Below are 17156 nucleotides of genomic sequence, written 5' to 3' on the forward strand. Positions count from 1 at the left end.
ATCGGTGCTGCATAGTCATCCTGCTTAGGGGGGTGAACAGGTGGTCACGTAAAATCGCTGCAGGAAGATCTAGTCTGATTTCACAGCAACGTGCCCACCCCCGCCCCCGTGGTCCGGGAGGGTCAGAGGGCCTGGCTACTGCGGGGGGCTTCGCTGCAGGGCCACTGCCTCAAGTCAGTGGGGGCCCGCAGTGTGGCTCAGAAGCGTGGCACGCCTCAGCCTCGCTCCTCCCTGCAGGCCTGGGCACAGCTGCCGCGCCAGACTACAGATGAGGAAACTGAGGCCAGTGAGGGCAGAACTCTGGCACTGCGTGTGCCCAAGCATGGCTGAACCTTCAAAACGGGCCCAGATACACCCCCGTGGGGCTGGTGTCACAGCCCCTCGAGGGCAGCCCCAGCCTCGGGCACCAAGCTCAGGCCTGGCTCGCGCTCACTAGCAGTGCGGTACAGAACAGAAGCCCAGGGAGCTCTGCGGTCGTTCTCATGGCAGTGGCTTGGGGTAGGGGCAGCTGCATCTGGACGCTGGTAAGCCCTGCTCCAGAGAAATCCTGCTGAGGTGGCGATTTTCCTTCCAGGAGAGGAAACTGGCAGGGCCCTTGGCTTAGAGTTCATGCTCTCGAACCTTCAAGCGGGAAACACTATGGGCCTCGCTTGGAGCCGGGACGTGTGCAGCACGAGGCCTCCTGCCTGCGGCAGCCAGGAGAGAGCCGGTGGTCCTGCCGTCCCCTCCGTCTGCACAAGGCCCACGCCTGGTGCACCTCAGCCCGGCCAAGGCAGGTGGCTTTCCTGCTCCCCCCATTCTTCCAGATGCAGGAGGTCCCGCCCTGGTCCCCACCTGCCACTGTGGGCTGTGGCCAGGATGGAGCTGGACTGAGTCCAGGCCAGGGGAGAGGCACTGGTGTTTCAAAGATTCTGACAATCTAGTTGTTTTTAATGAAAAACAACAGAATGCCAAAAACAGGTTTACAGAAGATGTGACGAGTTAGAACAGTCTGTGGTTGACAGACGCATCCTTTTTACCACATGAACGATGCGGTGGCCAGATGTGTCTGGAGAGATGACCTAGAATTTTCCTGAGGCCCTTCCAGAACCTGTGGAGGGGCCGAGGTGGGTCCCGGAGCGCGGCAGGGGCGGGTCTGTCTGAGGTGCTCACCACGTGAGTCAGCACCACGCTTGCTTCGCTGCACGTCTGCCCTTCCTTGTCCTTCTTTGTTCACAAATACTTGTTAGAAAGGCAGGTCCCAGGTGTCCCCCTGGGGCAGGCTGCCCCTGTAGATTCATGGGTAGTAGTGGACTCGTTCTCTGTGTTTGCTCGGACGCGCCACAGGCAGCCCTGTTCTGTTGCAGGGCTCAGACATGAGAGCTCAGAGGTCATCCCCCGGGCTAGAAGCAGTCTTTGTGACTTCAGCCAAGTAGGTCAAAAGTGGCCTCGGGTGGCCCTAGAAAGACCCTGAGGCGGGTCCTTGCTCCCTTCCTGCCCTGTAAAGGCGAGGCTCACCCCGCAGTGATGCGGGACGTGCGCATCCCAGGACCAGGTCGCACGGGGACAGGATGGTTAGTTACTCTTTCCGGAAGGAGGTGGCCCATGGGGAGGTCGGGGGAGATAACTTGCCACTTTCTGTGGCGATGAGAAGGTCAAGGTGGCCCACGGTGGGGGGGCTCCGAGGTGTGGGAGTCGAGAGGCCCGTTGTCAGGGCAGGCTTGGGCCCGGGGCCTGACCAGAACGGCTGCAGCCCAGAGACTCGCGTCCTGCCCGGGGCCCCAGGGTCTCCAGGGTCCCGGGTGTGCAGGGCGGGGTTGCCTCAAAGCCCCACCTCCCCACGCCCGCGGGGCCCCTCAGGTGGCGCCTGCCCGTGCCAGCCTGGCCCCAGACGGGAGGCCGTGTGGATGGGGCTGCATTTCCACCGCAGACTGAGTGCGGCAGGCGTCCCCTGCATGCGGGCGGGCCTCGTCCTGTCTGCTGAAGGCCTGTGTGGAACCAGGAGGCCCGCCCTGCTCCGAGGAAGAGGGGGCTCCTCCTGTCTGACGGGGGCCTTTCCTCCACCTTCAGACTGGAACTACTCCCGCGGCCCTCTGGGGTCGCGAGGCCGCCCGCAGCGGGTCGCCTGCACGGTCGTGCCGCCGCCTCCTTCTAATCGAGCTTCGCCTGCGCACGCACGCTGTGGGTCTGTTTCTCTGGAGGGCCCTGGCTCATGCACCCCTTACAGCGTGGTGCCTGGGGACTTGCCCTGTGTCTCCCTGGGGCCTCTGACCGCAGCCTGCTGGGCCCACCCTCTGCACCACGATGGGGCTGGGTGGAGGTGGGCACCCACGGGTGGGCAGTGAGGCTCTAAGGTAACGGCCCTGCAGGCTGGCGCCCCGTGGTCAGGAGGTGACATCCAGGGTGGACAGGTAGGGACTCTGGGGGCCTCGCTGCTCTCCGGGGCCTGTGTGGGAGCAGCCTGTTAGCAGTGAGACCCTTGTGGGCTGGGTGACCAGGAATATCTCTGGACCTCTCTGGGCCTTGGCCTCTGTCTATAAGGGGGCTGACATTCATGCGTCACGGGCACACCAGGAGTCAATACGTATTAAGTACTTTGCGTGTGGAAAGCGAGCCACCTTCACCAGTGCTTCCTCGTCACCGGAGGGACAGCCTCAGCGTTCTTCGCCAGGGAAGCCTGTGGCCATATCCTGGGCCAGCTGCTGACCAGTAGAACCTCCCTCCTGGCATCACCGTCCTGAGGAGACGGGCACCAGAGGGGGAGCATGGAACTCCTCGTCACTTCAGGGACTTTGCACTGGCTGCTCCCTGAGGGAGGCTCCCTGGGCTCTGACCAGGGGTCGTCCCCAAGCATCCTGAAGTGGCTCCTTCCTTTCCGCTTCCCTGCCTGTGTTACCCTCCTGCCTTTTTGGGTGTCGTGACAACTCGCCTGTTGGGCCAGCTCCCTCCTGATCTGGTCCCAGGTGCCTGGAGCCAAACTAGCCTAGAGTCGGCGCTCACTGCCAGTTTAATGAGTTGGCCTGTGAGCAGGGCCGGTGCTGGGAAGTCCTGGGGTCAGCAGGGGCTCTGTCGGCAGGGCATGAGGGAGAGTGACCCCCTCGGGCTAAGATGAGCTGGTGCCCTTGGGGTTCTGGCAGTGGCCACGGAAGTGCAGATGACCTGTGGGTGTCCCTGGGGTCTGATAGCCCAGAGTGTGAGCATGGGGAAGGGTCAATCCTGCATCCAGGACGTTGGGGTCCCACCTGCTGCTCAGGCAGAAGCCTGTGGAACTTCGGGCAGATCCGTGCGTGGCGGGAGTGCTTCTGCGTGGAAGGGTGTCTGGCCTCACAGGTGCACCAGGACGAGCGTCCTGCCTGCGGCCTCGCGGCCCAGCTGACCTTCAGGAGCCCCAGCCCCACTGGCACAGCATCCCTCTCTCTCTTCCTGGCTGACGCCGAGTCAGCCCCTGAGTTGACACTGGGGACAGGGCAGGGGTGCAGGGCGTGCAGGAAGGTGAGTACGCCAGCCCTTGGTGTGGGGTCGGAGGTCAAGGGGTGCCACATGCCCCCTCTTGAGAAGCTGTGGATGGCCCTTCCCTCCCCAGATCCTGCTTGAGCCGCAGGTCTGTGTGCCCATGCATTTGGGCCTGGGAGAGGAGGGGCATCTGCTGCCGCCGCCTTGTGCAGACACGACTGTGTGCAGCCGCCGAGGGGGGTGGTCAGTCAGCCTGCGATTGGACATGGCTGCTCCCAGGCCAGGCCACGGGCCACACCAGGCGGGGCAGCTGGGGGGCTTCCGTGCCTGGAGGGACAGCTCCAGTCTGGCTGACCTCATTGGCACTCCTCTCGAATTCTGGGAATTGTGGCCCCCTTCACTGGACGGGAGGAGGGACGTGGGGAGTCGTCTTGAGGTAGCTGCTGGCTCCAGGTCAGAGGAGCCCACGCGGCAAGCACAGCACATCCCTTTCCCTGCCGCCAGTCCAGGGGACCACAGCAGGCTGGGACATTGGTCCTTCCTGCCACCTGCTTAAGTGGCTTAGGGACGTTTCCTGGGGGGCCGTGAGGGTGTCACCTGGGATAAGTCACCATTGCCCTCATTCAGGCTTTCCTCTTCCCCTCCTTCGTGGGCAGATACTTTCGGAACCTTCTGGGTCCCTTGTTGGCATTTCCTTAGCTCTCTCTTTAGCAGCCCAGTGGCGCTGGCACTGCCCCTGGTTCCCCCATGGGCCCAAGCAAGAGGCCGGTGGGTGCACCTTCCCTCTTCACCACCAGTGAATGCCAGGCATCTCTGGGCACATTGGCAGAGCTGCGGGTGGTGGTGGGTCCAGGCCCCCTTTGCACAGTAGGAGCTGTGCAGGCAGTGCAGAGGCCCAGCCGCCCGTGGGGATGGGAGACCATGCTGCCGTTGTCGGCATCGTTTTAGCACGTGCTTATTAGACACCCACTGTGTGTCAGGCCCGGCTCCAGGCACTGGGCACAGCTGTGAACAAGGCAGGCCCAGCTCCCTGCTCCAGGGGTGACGTCTGGGGTCGCTGCAGCTCTGCACACCTGGCTGACGTGGAGACTGCTTTCCCAAGACGGGCTCCCATTGGGTCAGGATGCCAGTTGGGCATCCTCGAGTTGGGCTGATAAACCCACGGGTGGCTCAGGACCAGGGGACGGGGCAGCTGGAGTTGCAGCATCTCTGCCTGCAGCCAGCTACTGCGGTGATGGCCCTCAGCCCAGGGCTCGCCCCGGTCTCAGACCAGGAATCCAGAGGGTGCCAGGATGGGCCATGCCTCCTGAAGGCCAGCCCAGCCACCAGTCTCAGCAGCTGCTTCCTGCTGAGCTTGGGTGAGGCCTCACACTGGGCCAAGGATCAGGGCCCCACGTTACTGGCTGGGCTCCTCGGGAAACTCACCCCAGTCACCCTCCCCAAACCCCCAGTCCTGACAGGCCCACCCACGCTCATCAGACCCGTCTGCCGCCTACCCATTCACCCATCTCCCTTCATTCCCCTTCATGTGGCCCTCCCAGGATGGGAGGCTCCTTCCCGAGGTGTGGCAGCCTGACAGCCCACTGCAGGGGGGTGGCGGGGAGTGGCACCTCCAGGTAGGTGCTGTCACATGCCCAGGGCCCCACCTTCGGCACAACGTGGTCTCTCATGGTGTCACTGGTGGGATAACACTTGGAATCGTGTCACTGCCGATTAACTGGCTTTGTCCTTCCTCACCCCACAGAAGGACATGGCCCTGAAGCCACACGAGCGGAAGGAGAAGTGGGAACGTCGCCTTGTCAAGAAGCCCCGTGAATCAGAAAACTGCCCGACTGCAGAGCCTGGTGAGAACGGGCGGCCCCTGGAGGCAGGCAGCTCCGAGCAGGACCTGGAGCCCACCTGCGACCGAGGGGAGAAGAAGGCCCCGCTGCAGCCCACCAAGCAGGTGAGCGCTGGGCCCTCCCACTCCGAATCAAGGGCTCCCGGGCGGCCGGGGGGCCACGGCAGCACCTGGACACCACCCGTCGGCATCTGGGCCTGCCTGGCAACGCGCTCCATTGTTGTCGGGGGTGGGGTTAGGGGCATACGTGGATTGGGGCCGGGGGCAGCCGCCTGCCGGAAGTCTGAGGGTGCTGAGTGGAGGCAGGGGACACCCCGGGTGGGGGGTGGGGGTCACAGCCAGAGAAAGACAAACCAGGCCAGGAACCCAGGAACTGGGGGCAGGGGGTGCTTGGCTCAGGCGGAACTGGAGGGTGCACCCGCTGATAGGCTGGCCCCGTTTCCCCATTGCGTCTGTCAGGCTCCGCCGACTATGGGGTGTCCAGCGTGTCTGTAACGCGTGGGGACCAGGCTCATTGCTGGGTGCTCTCCATGTGCTAAACTTACGCGAAACGCAGTGGGTCTGCGAGACAGGGAGGGAGTCACATCAGTTGTGGTTGGTGGACCAGGTGCAAGGAGCAGCCCTGCTGGGAGGGGCCATCCTTGCTGTCACCCAGAGCCCAGCTGGCATGGGGCAGGGAGACTGGGGCCAGGGGCTTTCTCCCAGGGTACAGGGTTCTGTCCTAGGTGTCGGCTCAGCACTACAGCTGTTTTCCTCTCCAGGGACTCACTGGTTTGCGCCTTCTTTTCAGAGAGGGGTTCTTCTTGGTGTTTCACACTCCACTTTCAGCTCCCTTGGGGATTGGAATGCTGGTGAGGGGGCAGCATGTCTCAGGGGCCTGGGCTGGATGGGGGGTCTACAGGCACACCTGCCCAGGTGGACACGTGCTCTTTCTTCCATGCAGGTGTGCTCCCCAGAAGGGGGGCCGCTCCCAGCCAACCACTGGGACCAGAACGGCCCGGCCCAGCGCCAGCAGCAGCTCCAGCCCAGCCAGCCCCAGGGGTCACTCCCAGCCCCGTGTCAGCGCTGCCAGCCCCGTCGGGCTCTCCCGGACCCTGGGCAGCCCTTCCAGCCCCAGCGGCCACTCCCGGGTCAGCACAGCTGGCCCCAGCGGTCACTTCTGGGCCCAAGACAGCCCAGCCAGCCCCGGCGGTCACTTCTGGGTCCAGGTCAGCCCTGCCGGCCCCAGCAGCTGCTTCCAGCCCCAGATCAGCCCTGCCGGCCCCAGCGGTCACTCCCGGCTCAGCCCCGCCAGCCGCGTTGGGCACTCCTAGCCCCCAGGCAGCGCTGCCGGCGCCTGCGCTCCCTCCTGGCCCCGTGGCAGCGCTGCCGGCCCCTGCGGTCCCTCCTGGCCCCGTGTCACCGCTGCCGGCCCCTGCGGTCCGTCCTGGCCCCGTGCCACCTCTGTCGGTCCCTGCTGGCCCTCTGGCACCGCTGCTGGCCCACGCGGTCGTGGATGGGCCCGTGTCTCCGTGGCCAGCCCAGCAGGGCATCCTCAGGACAGCGGTGCCGGCCCCCACAGTCACTCCTCGTGCTGCGCCCACGTCGCCGGCCCGCCAGCTCACTCTCGGGCCAGTGCTGCTGCCCCCGGCGGCTGTCCCTAGCCCCATGCCAGCCCCGAAGGTCCCTCCTGGGCCAGCCCAGCCGCCCCCGGCGGTCCCTCCTGGGCCTCAGTCAGCCCCAGCAATTAGTCGAAACCCCAGAGCAGCCTGGCCCCCCCAAGCCTTCACTGCTGGGCCCTGGACAGCCGTGCCAACAAAAGCGGCCACTCATGGACCCAGAACAGCCTCACCCGCCCAAGCGGCCACTCTTGGGCCCAGAACAGCCGTGCCGACGAAAGCGGCCACTTCTGGGCCCGAAACAGCCCTGCCAGCCCCTGCGGTCACTTCTGGGTCCGAGCCAGCCCTGCCAGCCCCAGCCGTTACTCCCCATACCTGAGCGCCCGTCACTCCTGGGCCGGCCAACCCCGCCCCGCCGGCCTCTCCTGGGGCCCCCGAGCCAGCCACGGCAGTCCCTGCTGGACCTGGTCCGGGCCCATCAGCCCCAGCTCTCCCTCCTGGCCCCAGGCCAACCCTGCCGGCCCCTGAGGTCACGACGGACTCGATCCTCCACCCCTGCAGTGGCCCGCCAGGCCCCATCTGTGAGCCCTGGAGCCTGACGCCCGTTTTCCCAGACCACCCCAGGTGTGGCTGTGCTGGGCCGGGCCAAGGCCCCCTCAGCCTGTGGCCCGAGATGTGTTGTCAGACTGGCCGGAGGCCTTCTCCGGACAGGCCGGGCCGTTTGCGGCTGGAGGCTGAGGCTCAGCAGAGACGGGAGCCCCTGCAGGGCCACCACCGAGCCGAGGCCCCCCACGCCGGGAAGAGAGGAGAGGACCACAGCGCCTTCCCACCTCCCGCCAGGCTGGCCCCCGCCGTGCCCGCTGCTCTGTGACGTGCACGCGCCCGGGAGAGGGCACACAGCCACCCCCGAGGCTCAGGCTTGTGGGGTGGGGGGTCCTTTAGCATCTCTCTGTGCCTCTAAAGTGCCCACATGTCCTTGGATGTTGGACTTCCACGCCCGGGTGTGCTGCCCAGCCAGTGTGTGAGTTTGTGTGTGCATAAACACGGCGTGTGTCTGCCTGTGCGTGGAGTGTGTGCGTGTGTGATTTTGGGGGGCGTGCCGGCTGTAGGCCTTGCCCTCCTTGGGCCCCACCCCATCTGGCCAGTGTGCATTCCCGTCCCCCACCAGGCAGAATGTGGGCACAACCAGAGCCAGGCCTGAGGTCCTGCCGCTTCCCTCTGCAAAGGGTGATGTTTGCCCAGCTCTAGAGTCCTGTGACTGTGGAGAGGGGACGCGAGGGATGCTCAGGGCTGTCTGTGGTTGAGTAGCAATTACTGGTGAGACAAGAGGCTCCCCCTCAGGACTCTTCTTCCACCCCAGTGACTGAGCACTGAAGCCGGGGGCGGTCTCCTGTCCACCCCCCCAGCTTTGGACCAAGAAAGCCTGCAGGGCCTGAGGCCATTCCCAGAATGTCCCCTCCCAGCATCCCACTCGTCCCCTACAGCTTTCCGGCTCCGGGCCCCCTAGGACGTCCCCGGTCAGGACAGACCTCACACTACAAACCTTTCTCTGCTTCCCCCCACTCCCACCCGACCCGCACCTGCGCTCAAGGGCCACCACCCCTTGCCCCTGACCTCTGGCTCAGGGCAGCCCCGCACTAGTGCTCCTGGAGTCCTGGGCACAAGGTGGGAGAGCAGCGTCGGCCACCAGGGGTGCCCTGGCCAGGCTCCCACGCAGTGCTCTGTGCGCCCAGTCTCACCCGGCTGTGACAGCCACCTCTAATACCGACCCGGTTCATGGAGGCCACGGAGGTGCCCCCCGGTTTCCAGACCCGAGCCTTCCTCCCTGCTTGGTCATGAGGACCCTGGCCCTCGGGGGGTCCTGACACCCAGAGCAGAGCCTACAGATACCTGGTCTCCCTCCCAGAAACATGGGGCTTATTTTTCTGATTAAAGAAAATAAAAAGTGCTGTGCCATTATTTTTATAACAGCATCAGTGTTTGTAATTTAACAAAGTATGTGTCGTACTGGAAGTGCTTTACTCTGACAAGTGGTTTTCTGCACATCTGGACTTGCCTGTCGTTCATTCCATTCCGGCTGAGCTGCAGGAGAGCAGCCAGGGGAGGGGGTGCCTGGCCTGGACCTGGCTCACTGCGTCACATGGTGTGGGCTTGGGGGGACTCAGCTCGCCATAATCACCCTCCAGGCCTCCCTGGCAGCCTCCTTGATGGATCAGCTCCACCTGTCCTGTTTCGGAGCCCCGGCTCTGGAAGGGGTCTTTTTCTAGATGCCACTGAAGGCGCTTCTGAGGTCTTGTTGTTGACCCTTCACGTTCATTCCCACTGTTCCCTGTCATCATGCAGTGAGGGTGGCAAGGCTTCAGGCCACCCCCTCCCTCCCAGTGCCCTGAACTCCCAACCCAAGGGGCAGCGCGAGCATCTCTGCACCGCCCACGCCCCCGGCCCCGTGCTCTTGTCTGGGCGTGGCACGGGCAGGCCAGGACTGGACGGGTGCAGCTGCTGCCTTTATAGGCCTTTCTGCTCTGGGCATGTTGGCTGCAGTGCTTGGGTGCCACTTAGTGGGGGAGACAGGACTGTCGGGGCACCATCTCTGATGGCAGAAGGGGGGTGGGGAAGAGGGCTGAGCCCACAGGGACACCACGGCTGGGGCCGCCCTCCTTCTTCCCCTCCGGAAGGGCCCCGACTGTGGGGGAGCTCCGAGGTGACTGGGGTGGGGCTGTTCCCTGTGTGATCGCTGCTGAGGAAGGGGCTTGGCTTCTGCCTGAACCTGCAGGGGCCCTCTAACCCCTACGGGGCTCCGCATGGCTGCAGCTGGCCTCAGGTTCGAAGTGCTGGGACCTTGAGGGACGTGCACTTTGGCGAGGCACCCGCTGGCCACGGAGGGGACTGGGCTGCGTGTGTCGTGTCCTGGGGGACCCGTGTTGCCATGAGAAAATATAGGTCCAGTGTGGCCAGATCTTTGTTTCCGCGAACAACTGGAAACCTGGGTTTTTCTGTGGATTCAGTGAGTTTTGAAACTTTGGTGGCTAATTCTAATTTGATGACTCACCTTGTTGGCCAAAGGACACAGCTGTGTGGGCTCTGCGTGGCCTGGTGGCAGAGGTTGGGGCCCTGGCAACTGACCTGGCCCCGAGGCCAGGGGTGTGGGGTGTGGCCCACCCCGTCATAGGGAGAGTAGGGCAGCCCAGCCTGGTGGGTGGGGCTGGAGTGAGTCTTTGGGGGTGTCGTGGGGCTTTGGGGGAGGCCCCATGCTGCCCCAGGGAGCCCTCGGACGGAGACCAGAGCCTGGGCACAGTGCTCTACTGGGACCTCTCCTCCGGCCCTGCAGCCCACCTCCCCTTCTGCAGACTGGGCTGTGGGGAGGGGACAGGCACCTTCTGGGCAGGAGCCCCTGACTTGGTGCCTGGTCCCTGTTAAACCTGTGATGGGCAAGGGCAGTGGTGGTTGTGATTTGCTGCCAGGTTGAAGAGGGAGGGGTGACCAGGTGGTCCGTCCAAAAGCGGCCAGAGATGGAGCGTACTGTGCAGGTGCTTACTAAGGAGACCCCTTGGGATCCAGCCAGTGGGTGGCAGGGCAGCCCCGGGAGGTGAGCGTGGGCGACCCCTGATGAGTCCCTGGCCCTCAAAGAGGACCACACGCCACTTCCAGCGTCCACCTGGGACGCCCAGTCCCGGCTGGCAGTTTCCTGGGGAGGATTGCTTGTCTGCTGCCGTGCGCAGGCCTTCCCCATGTGCGTGTGCACGCACCTCTTCTGAGCACAGAGGTGCTCCACACGTGAACGCCTGGTCACTCCCAACAAGATCTACTCCATCACGTGGGAGACACTCTGGGGAGGACAGGCCCCTGGACCGGCCGCTCCCCGCACGAGGACGTCGTCAGCACCTAAGGCGCCGACACTGAGGATGCGTCCCGACTGAAGCAGATCACCTGCGCCCCGTGAAGCCTCTGTCCCTGCAGACACGGAATGTGACTCAGTCCCCCAGTATGTTAGGAGAGGCAAGCGTGTGTCTGGTGTGCACAGACGTCTGGCTGGCCCGCCTCCCCCAAGCCAGGGGCTGCATTGACCGCAAGACACCCCTAGCAACTTGTCAGAGCGGGGGTGGTGGTGTCTAAGGAAGATGGTGTCCATGTCCAGCCACCTGCCCTTGCCTGGGGGGCTTGGCAAGAAACCTATCCCAGGGGTGGGACTGGGGAGGTTGAGACTGAGGGGTGCACCGCCCAAACCCCTGGGGGGGTCCCAGGGGCCTTGTCAAAGGCAGGTCCTGACCCTGCAGGTGACGCTTGGAACAGCACACTCTTTGATAGGACTGTAATAGGAGCCACATTACAAGTATGAAGAGAAGAGACAAAATTAATCCTAATATATTTTAGATCCATGTACCGTCAGCTCTGTGTATCCGCGGACGCAGGGGGCTGACTGGGCTACATCATTTTATATGAGGGACCTGAGCAACCGTGGATTTCGGTATCTGCAGGGGGCTCCTGGAACCAGTCCCCCACGGACACCGAGGGACGGCTATATTCTAAGTAGTATCGTTTCAACATGTAGTCACTATGAAAATTATCAATGGGATATTCCAGTATTTTTGTACCAAGTCTTGGAAAGGCAGCGTGTATCTTACTCTGCCCTTATGCAGCCCTTCCCAGTAGAGACTGGCCTCAGACTGGTCCAGTGTGTCTCAGAACCGGCAGGGTGGGGAGGTGAGCTTCCCAAGTTCACTTTCTCCCCACACTTGCTCCTCTTGTTGGTTTCCTCATTCTCTCGCTCAGCCAGCCTTGGTTTGACCCCTCACCACTGGACCGCAAAGCCGGGCGCGTGTCAGCCTAGAACCTCCCCTTGAGCACCAGGCCTGTGTATCCAGGGCCGAGACCCTCCACTCAGATGCCACAGCCCCGCGCTGAGTGAGAACAAGCCAGAACACAGCTCTAAAGCTTCCCCGCACTTCAGTGGGGAGCCTTGCGTCTGCCCCAGTGATTGGGCCAGAAACGGGGAGCCACCTTCCACTGCTCACTCCCCTATCCAGGCCAGTCCTTTGCTTCTGCCTCCTACCTGTCCTTATGAGCAGGGTTTCAATAGAAAATTCAAATGGAAACAAAAATTCACCATATAGAATGTGTGGGGTGCAGCTAAAGCAGTGTTCGGAGTGAGACCTCCAGCTTCAGTGCTCGTGTTACAAAAGAAGACGGGTTCAAGATCAGTGACCTGAAGAAGCTAGAAAGAGAAGAGGAAGGAATCCTAAAGAAGAAAGGGGCGAATGCAAATGAGCGTAGTTAGTGAACCAGGAAGCAAACGATAGAGAAAATAAAGCCAAAAATTGTTTCTTGGAGAACATCAGCAAAATTGAGAACTCCCTAGTTAAGACTGATCAAGCAAAAAAGAACGCAGATTACCAGTGTTAGGAACGGAAAAGGTAGTAACACTGCAGGTGCTACAGACGTGGAAGGGATGGCGCAGAAACGATTTTATTCCAGTAATTGAACAACCTAGGTGAAATGAACAAATGTTTTGAAAAATACAACTTGCCAAAACCGACATAAGATGAAATAGGTGATCTGAATAGTCCTGCACCTGTTAAAGAAACTGACTTTGTCACCGGGTGCCGTGCCTACCCGTCACGGCCAGCCCACCACCATCTCACCAGCAAAGAGAAGCTGACCTCACAGTCGGCCCAGGGACTGTTCAGCGACCACGCCTGTGAGGCAGCGTGTTGCTAGTGCCATTTTCAGACGAGGGCACTGAAGCAAAAAACAAGCAGCAACAGCAATAACAACACGAGGAAGCATCTCTGTAACTTGCCCAAGACAAGCAGGAAAAGTGGCTGAGCCAGAATTCAAACCAGGTGGCTCGGCTCCAGAGTCTCTGCCCTTGACCCTGACCTTTCCGTGGAAGACAACAGCAGCAGCTGGCCGGCCCCCGTCTCCCTGCCTGTCTTCGGGCAGCGAGGTTCCTCTCAGGAGCTCATTTGAGCATGCCCTTCCCTTGCTGAAAGCGTTCTGGAAGGTCCCCTCCACCCTCGGGAAGTCCTGGCTCCTGGATATGGCCTGAGCTCCCCCTGCTCCCCGCCCCTCAGCCTGCCTCCCAGTTCACTCACCCTGTGGCTCAGCTCCCGCGCCGCCCACCCCTCCGCATACGCCCTCCCTCCCCTGTGCCCGTGCCCCTCACCCCCGCTTCTTTTTTTTTGTTTGTTTTGTTTAATTTTTATTTTGACTGTGCTGGGCCTTCGTTGCAGCACGTGGGCTTCTCTAGTTGCAGCGCGCGGGCTTAGTTGCCCCGCGGCATGTGGTGTCTTAGTTCCCCGAATGGGGACCCAGCCTGCGTCCCCCGCATTGGAAGGCGGATTCTTAACCGCTGGACCACCAGGGAAGTCCCCCGTGCCCCTCTCTTTCAGCTCACCCTTCTGCGGGGTGGTGATGACCCGTTTCTCATCTGCACCCCTCCACCAGGCCTGGTAACCCCGAGGCTGGCAGAGGGCTGGGCCCCTGAAGCCTCGGTAAACGCCGAGAGTGAGACAGAGAGTTGCAGAGTCCTGGGCGCACCCCACGTTGGCCCGTCCGTCCTCCTCACCATCACACCTGTCGGCCGGGCCCACATTTGTTTGCCAGTTTGTCACTTACAAGACAGTTTCCGGACTGGGCCAGGTAGAGTCCTTCCAGAAGATTCACACCTGGCCTCTGGCAGATGAGCACCGTGGTGGGGAATAAGCTCTGACACCTACTAGCGGTGTGGCCTCGGGCAGGTGACTGCCCCTTGGTGCCTCAGTTTTCTCATCTGTACAGTGGGGTAATGACACCCCTCCCTAAGGGTTTTCGGTGAGTCAATTTAAAGTCAGAACCATTCTGGGTCCTGGCTAGCTGCTGTAAATGCCTGGCTCCTTTAATGTGCATGGTTTCTCCCACCTCCACCCGTTCTGAGGCCTGGGCTGCAGCTTGGGGGGGGGGCAGCCGCGGGGGGCTTTCCTGGGTCGTTCTTCATCCTCTCCCCCTCCCCCCCCATCATGCCGTCATCGTCATCGTGGGCTCTGCGCCAGCCTGGCTGGGACCACACACGCGGAGGTGCAGTTCCAGGGTTAGGCGCCCGGGCTCTGCAGTGGCCCCAGGCAAGGACTCCTCCTTTCAGATGGCCTGTCTCCTCGTGTGTGAAGTGGGGCTGTCAATACTGCATGCGCCTCAGGTTGCTGAGATGAAAAGCTGAGTTGGCGTGCACGGTCCGTGCTAGACCCGCTCGTTTGCTGCGCTTACCGTGGTTGCTGCTTTATCGTTATTCCCTGTAGAAGGGTTCCTCCTGCCTCCTGGGTGAGGCCTGGCCGGGCGAGGCTCAGCTGTGGCCTCCTTGGCAGGCTCACCTGGCCCCATCCTGCAGGGGGAATCCGGCGGCCTGGCAGGGCCTAAGGGCAGAGTGCTTGGCATTTCCGCGGCTTTGGCGCCTGTGCCCGGGGCCTGCAACATGGGCCCCCACCCCAGACGGGACCCTCATGCGGATGGAGCATGGGGGACTTGCTGAGGGGCGCTGTTGGGAGGAGGGCGGAGGGGAGCGGACGCCTGGGCGCGGCCGGCACCCACCCCACGCCCCCGGCCCGCCGTGCTGTCACAGCCCGTTCGGCGTGTACTTCTTTGGGCTCTGTTGTCAGTCCCTGTCTGGGCCCGGGAATGCCTCGGTGACTACGACACCCGTTGGAGTTCCAGACAGGCGTGACAGGAGTGGGGAGATTTGGGGGTGACAACAGGCCTGCCTGGAAACGGAAGGGGGCTGCTATAGACCAGGGGATCGGGGCGGCCTCACCCAGGAGGTGACCCGAGCTGAGGCCCGAGTGACAGAGCCAGCTGGCCAGTACCCTGGGATGGGGGTGGCGCAGGGCCTGGGCAAGTGTGAATGCCACTCGCCCACAGAGGGGCCACTTGGGGGTTTTATGCTGCGCAGTGACGTGAGCTGAGTTATGTTTTTCAAAATTCACGCTGGAGGAGGGCTGGGCGGCTGCGGGGAGGTGCTTGCGGCCTGACTTAGCAGACAGATGGGGCCAGCAGTGGAGCAGGCTGAGTGGAGGTGAGATGGAGCCCAGAGGACCCTGCTCTGGTGGTACACACACCCAGAGTCCACTGGCAAGACTGGGGGCAGGACACGGCACACCACCCCGTCCCCAGCAAGAGGGACCACACTCAGGGCGTCGCGGACACTCACACGCACTTGCTTACACAGAGCTCCCAGAGCCTGCTGGCTCCTCGGGGTGTAGCCTCAACTCAGCCAGCATCCCGTATACAGTCTGTTGCACGTCTCCATCCCCCACCTGTCCATCCATCCATCAGTCACCCATCTGTCCATCTGTCCACCCGGCCGAGTCCTGGGGAAGGACGTGGAGCAGCGGGAGGGGTGGCCAGCCTCCGAGGGCAGCAGCCCGCTCGCTGACCCTGTGCTGGCCGTGGGACCCTCCCCACTGTGCCGGGCCCCATGCCAGGTAGTGGGGACTTAGGACAGCCCCTGCCTATTGGGCACTCGCGGCCCAGCGACCCTGCTTCGCTCTCAGAGGGACACCTGGGGGCGCAGGAGCGGAGGGAGCGTCGGGGAGGATCCTGGGAGAAGCAGGGCCCGCGCCCAGAGCCGGGGCTCCTTAGGGCTGACTCCACGGTTCTGGGGCCTCCACCCCTTCGCAGCCGGAGAAGCGCCCCCTCCCTCCCGCTTCCCCGGGTCACCCGGCGGCTGCAGTACCACACTTCACCAGCAGGCGCTGCTGTCAGTCGCGGACGCCAGCCTGCAATGCTGCACTTGGGGTGACCGTCCTCCACGCGGAGCTGGGGGGGGTGCTGTGCGCATGCGGAGGAGAGGCCGTGCAGGCCGCCTTGTCGGGTGGGGCGGGGGCCCTGACCTTCCTCGCCCACCCCAGCGTCGGACTCGCCCACCAGCCCCCTCGTGGGTGTGTTTGCACGGTCTGTGAGAAGGGCCCCTCCCCGGGCCAGCCTTGCCCTATGGCCCTGCCCAAAGCCCAGGCTTCCCAGAGTGGGAGGCAGAGCACAGACGTGGAGCTCGGAGGGCGGGGGCGGGGGGCTGAACAGAGTAAAGTATGTGATGTCCTCACTGCTGTCACGTGCCAGGCCGGAGGGGGTGCAGGTTCAGTGGGGTCAGGTGGCCCCCTGAGCGACAGAGAACGGGGTACAGAGCAAGTAGTCTGGGCGGCAAGGGGCTTCCTGGGCAGAGCTTGGGGTTTACAGCCCTGGGCACTGATGTAGCCGGGGTGACAGAGGGGCTAGGGGGCGGGGCACCATGGGGAGGGGGGCTGCATCCCCGGCACAGCCTGGGCCTCGGACCCGGCTGCAGTCCAGGCTTCAGGTGGACCGGACAGGCTGTCGCCCCCCACTTAGCTGTGCCGGGCACCTGCTCCGAGGGATCATGGAAGGCTTCGGAGCCCACAGAGCGCACTGGACACTGGGGATCGGCTGGAACGAGCAGGGGCCGCGAGTGGGGGCGAGAAGGCAGATGGGTTCTCACGGATGAGCGCAGCTCGGCCTCCCAGTCCAGCCCGCGGGGGCCAGTCAGGGCCATGGGCTTGACCTATGGCTGCCCAGACGTCCTTGAGGTGCCCAGGGGAGTCACCTGGGGGGCCCAGGAGCGCTTGGTTTGCACAGGGGTTGGTCCCTGAGAGGAAATCGGGGTGCTGGGAGGAGTGGGGAGTGAAGGAGGAGGAGCCTCCGCTGCAGGCCTGGGTTGCCATGTGGCCCCGGCACGGAGAGGCCGGGAGTGTGCACGTGCGTGTTTGTGCGTGTTCGCTGAGTGGACACGGGATGGGGTGCCTGGGCTGTCGTGAGCCTGTTTCTGCAGGGGTGTAGTGGAGTTGGTCATGGCGGCACTGTTCCTGACTCCCTTCTCGCTGGGATGTGCCTGACCCTTGCCCCACCCCCCCAGAGCCTGTCCCCCGACTGGTTTGAAGGAGACTCTGGGTGGCCTCAGCCGCAGCCCCCTTCCAGGGTTCCCCAGGTTCTGCACTAGGCCATCCTCCACCCCTTCCCCTCCCAGGCCCGCAGGTGTGGAGGCCAAGTGGGTCTCTCCTTATCCTGGAGGCCAGTGCAGACCAGCCGTGGGTCAGAGGGCACCTCCCACCGCTGGGGGGCATGGGGGAGAGGCATGGGGCAGAGCCCAGAGCCCCTGAGAATGTGTGTGTGCTCGTGTGCACTCCTGAGAGCTCCACGGGCTGGTGCTCGTCTGCGGGCAGAACCGTCTGGTGGGGCGTGAGCTCCCGCAGGGGCTGTCGCGTGTGGCTGTCCGGGTTGTGCACTGCACAGCTCCAGGGCCGCCACCC

At 63.3% G+C, this 17156-nt stretch overlaps 1 protein-coding gene across 14 annotated transcripts in view; it reads left to right on the plus strand.

Annotated features, from left to right (window-relative positions):
• Positions 1-17156, plus strand: part of FBRSL1 (fibrosin like 1) — an 86099-nt gene that overhangs the window by 10139 nt on the left and 58804 nt on the right. For 13 of the 14 annotated variants that reach the window (XM_060121206.1, XM_060121200.1, XM_060121208.1 and 10 more), the window contains exon 2: positions 5177-5377. In XM_060121206.1, the coding sequence (XP_059977189.1) occupies positions 5177-5377 (201 nt within the window). Of the gene's footprint in view, positions 1-5176; positions 5378-6215; positions 8839-17156 lie in introns of those variants that run through there. The other variant, XM_060121212.1, reaches the window with a different exon arrangement.

This window comes from Lagenorhynchus albirostris, chromosome 14 (assembly GCF_949774975.1).
Source record: "Lagenorhynchus albirostris chromosome 14, mLagAlb1.1, whole genome shotgun sequence".
NCBI lineage: Eukaryota > Metazoa > Chordata > Mammalia > Artiodactyla > Delphinidae > Lagenorhynchus > Lagenorhynchus albirostris.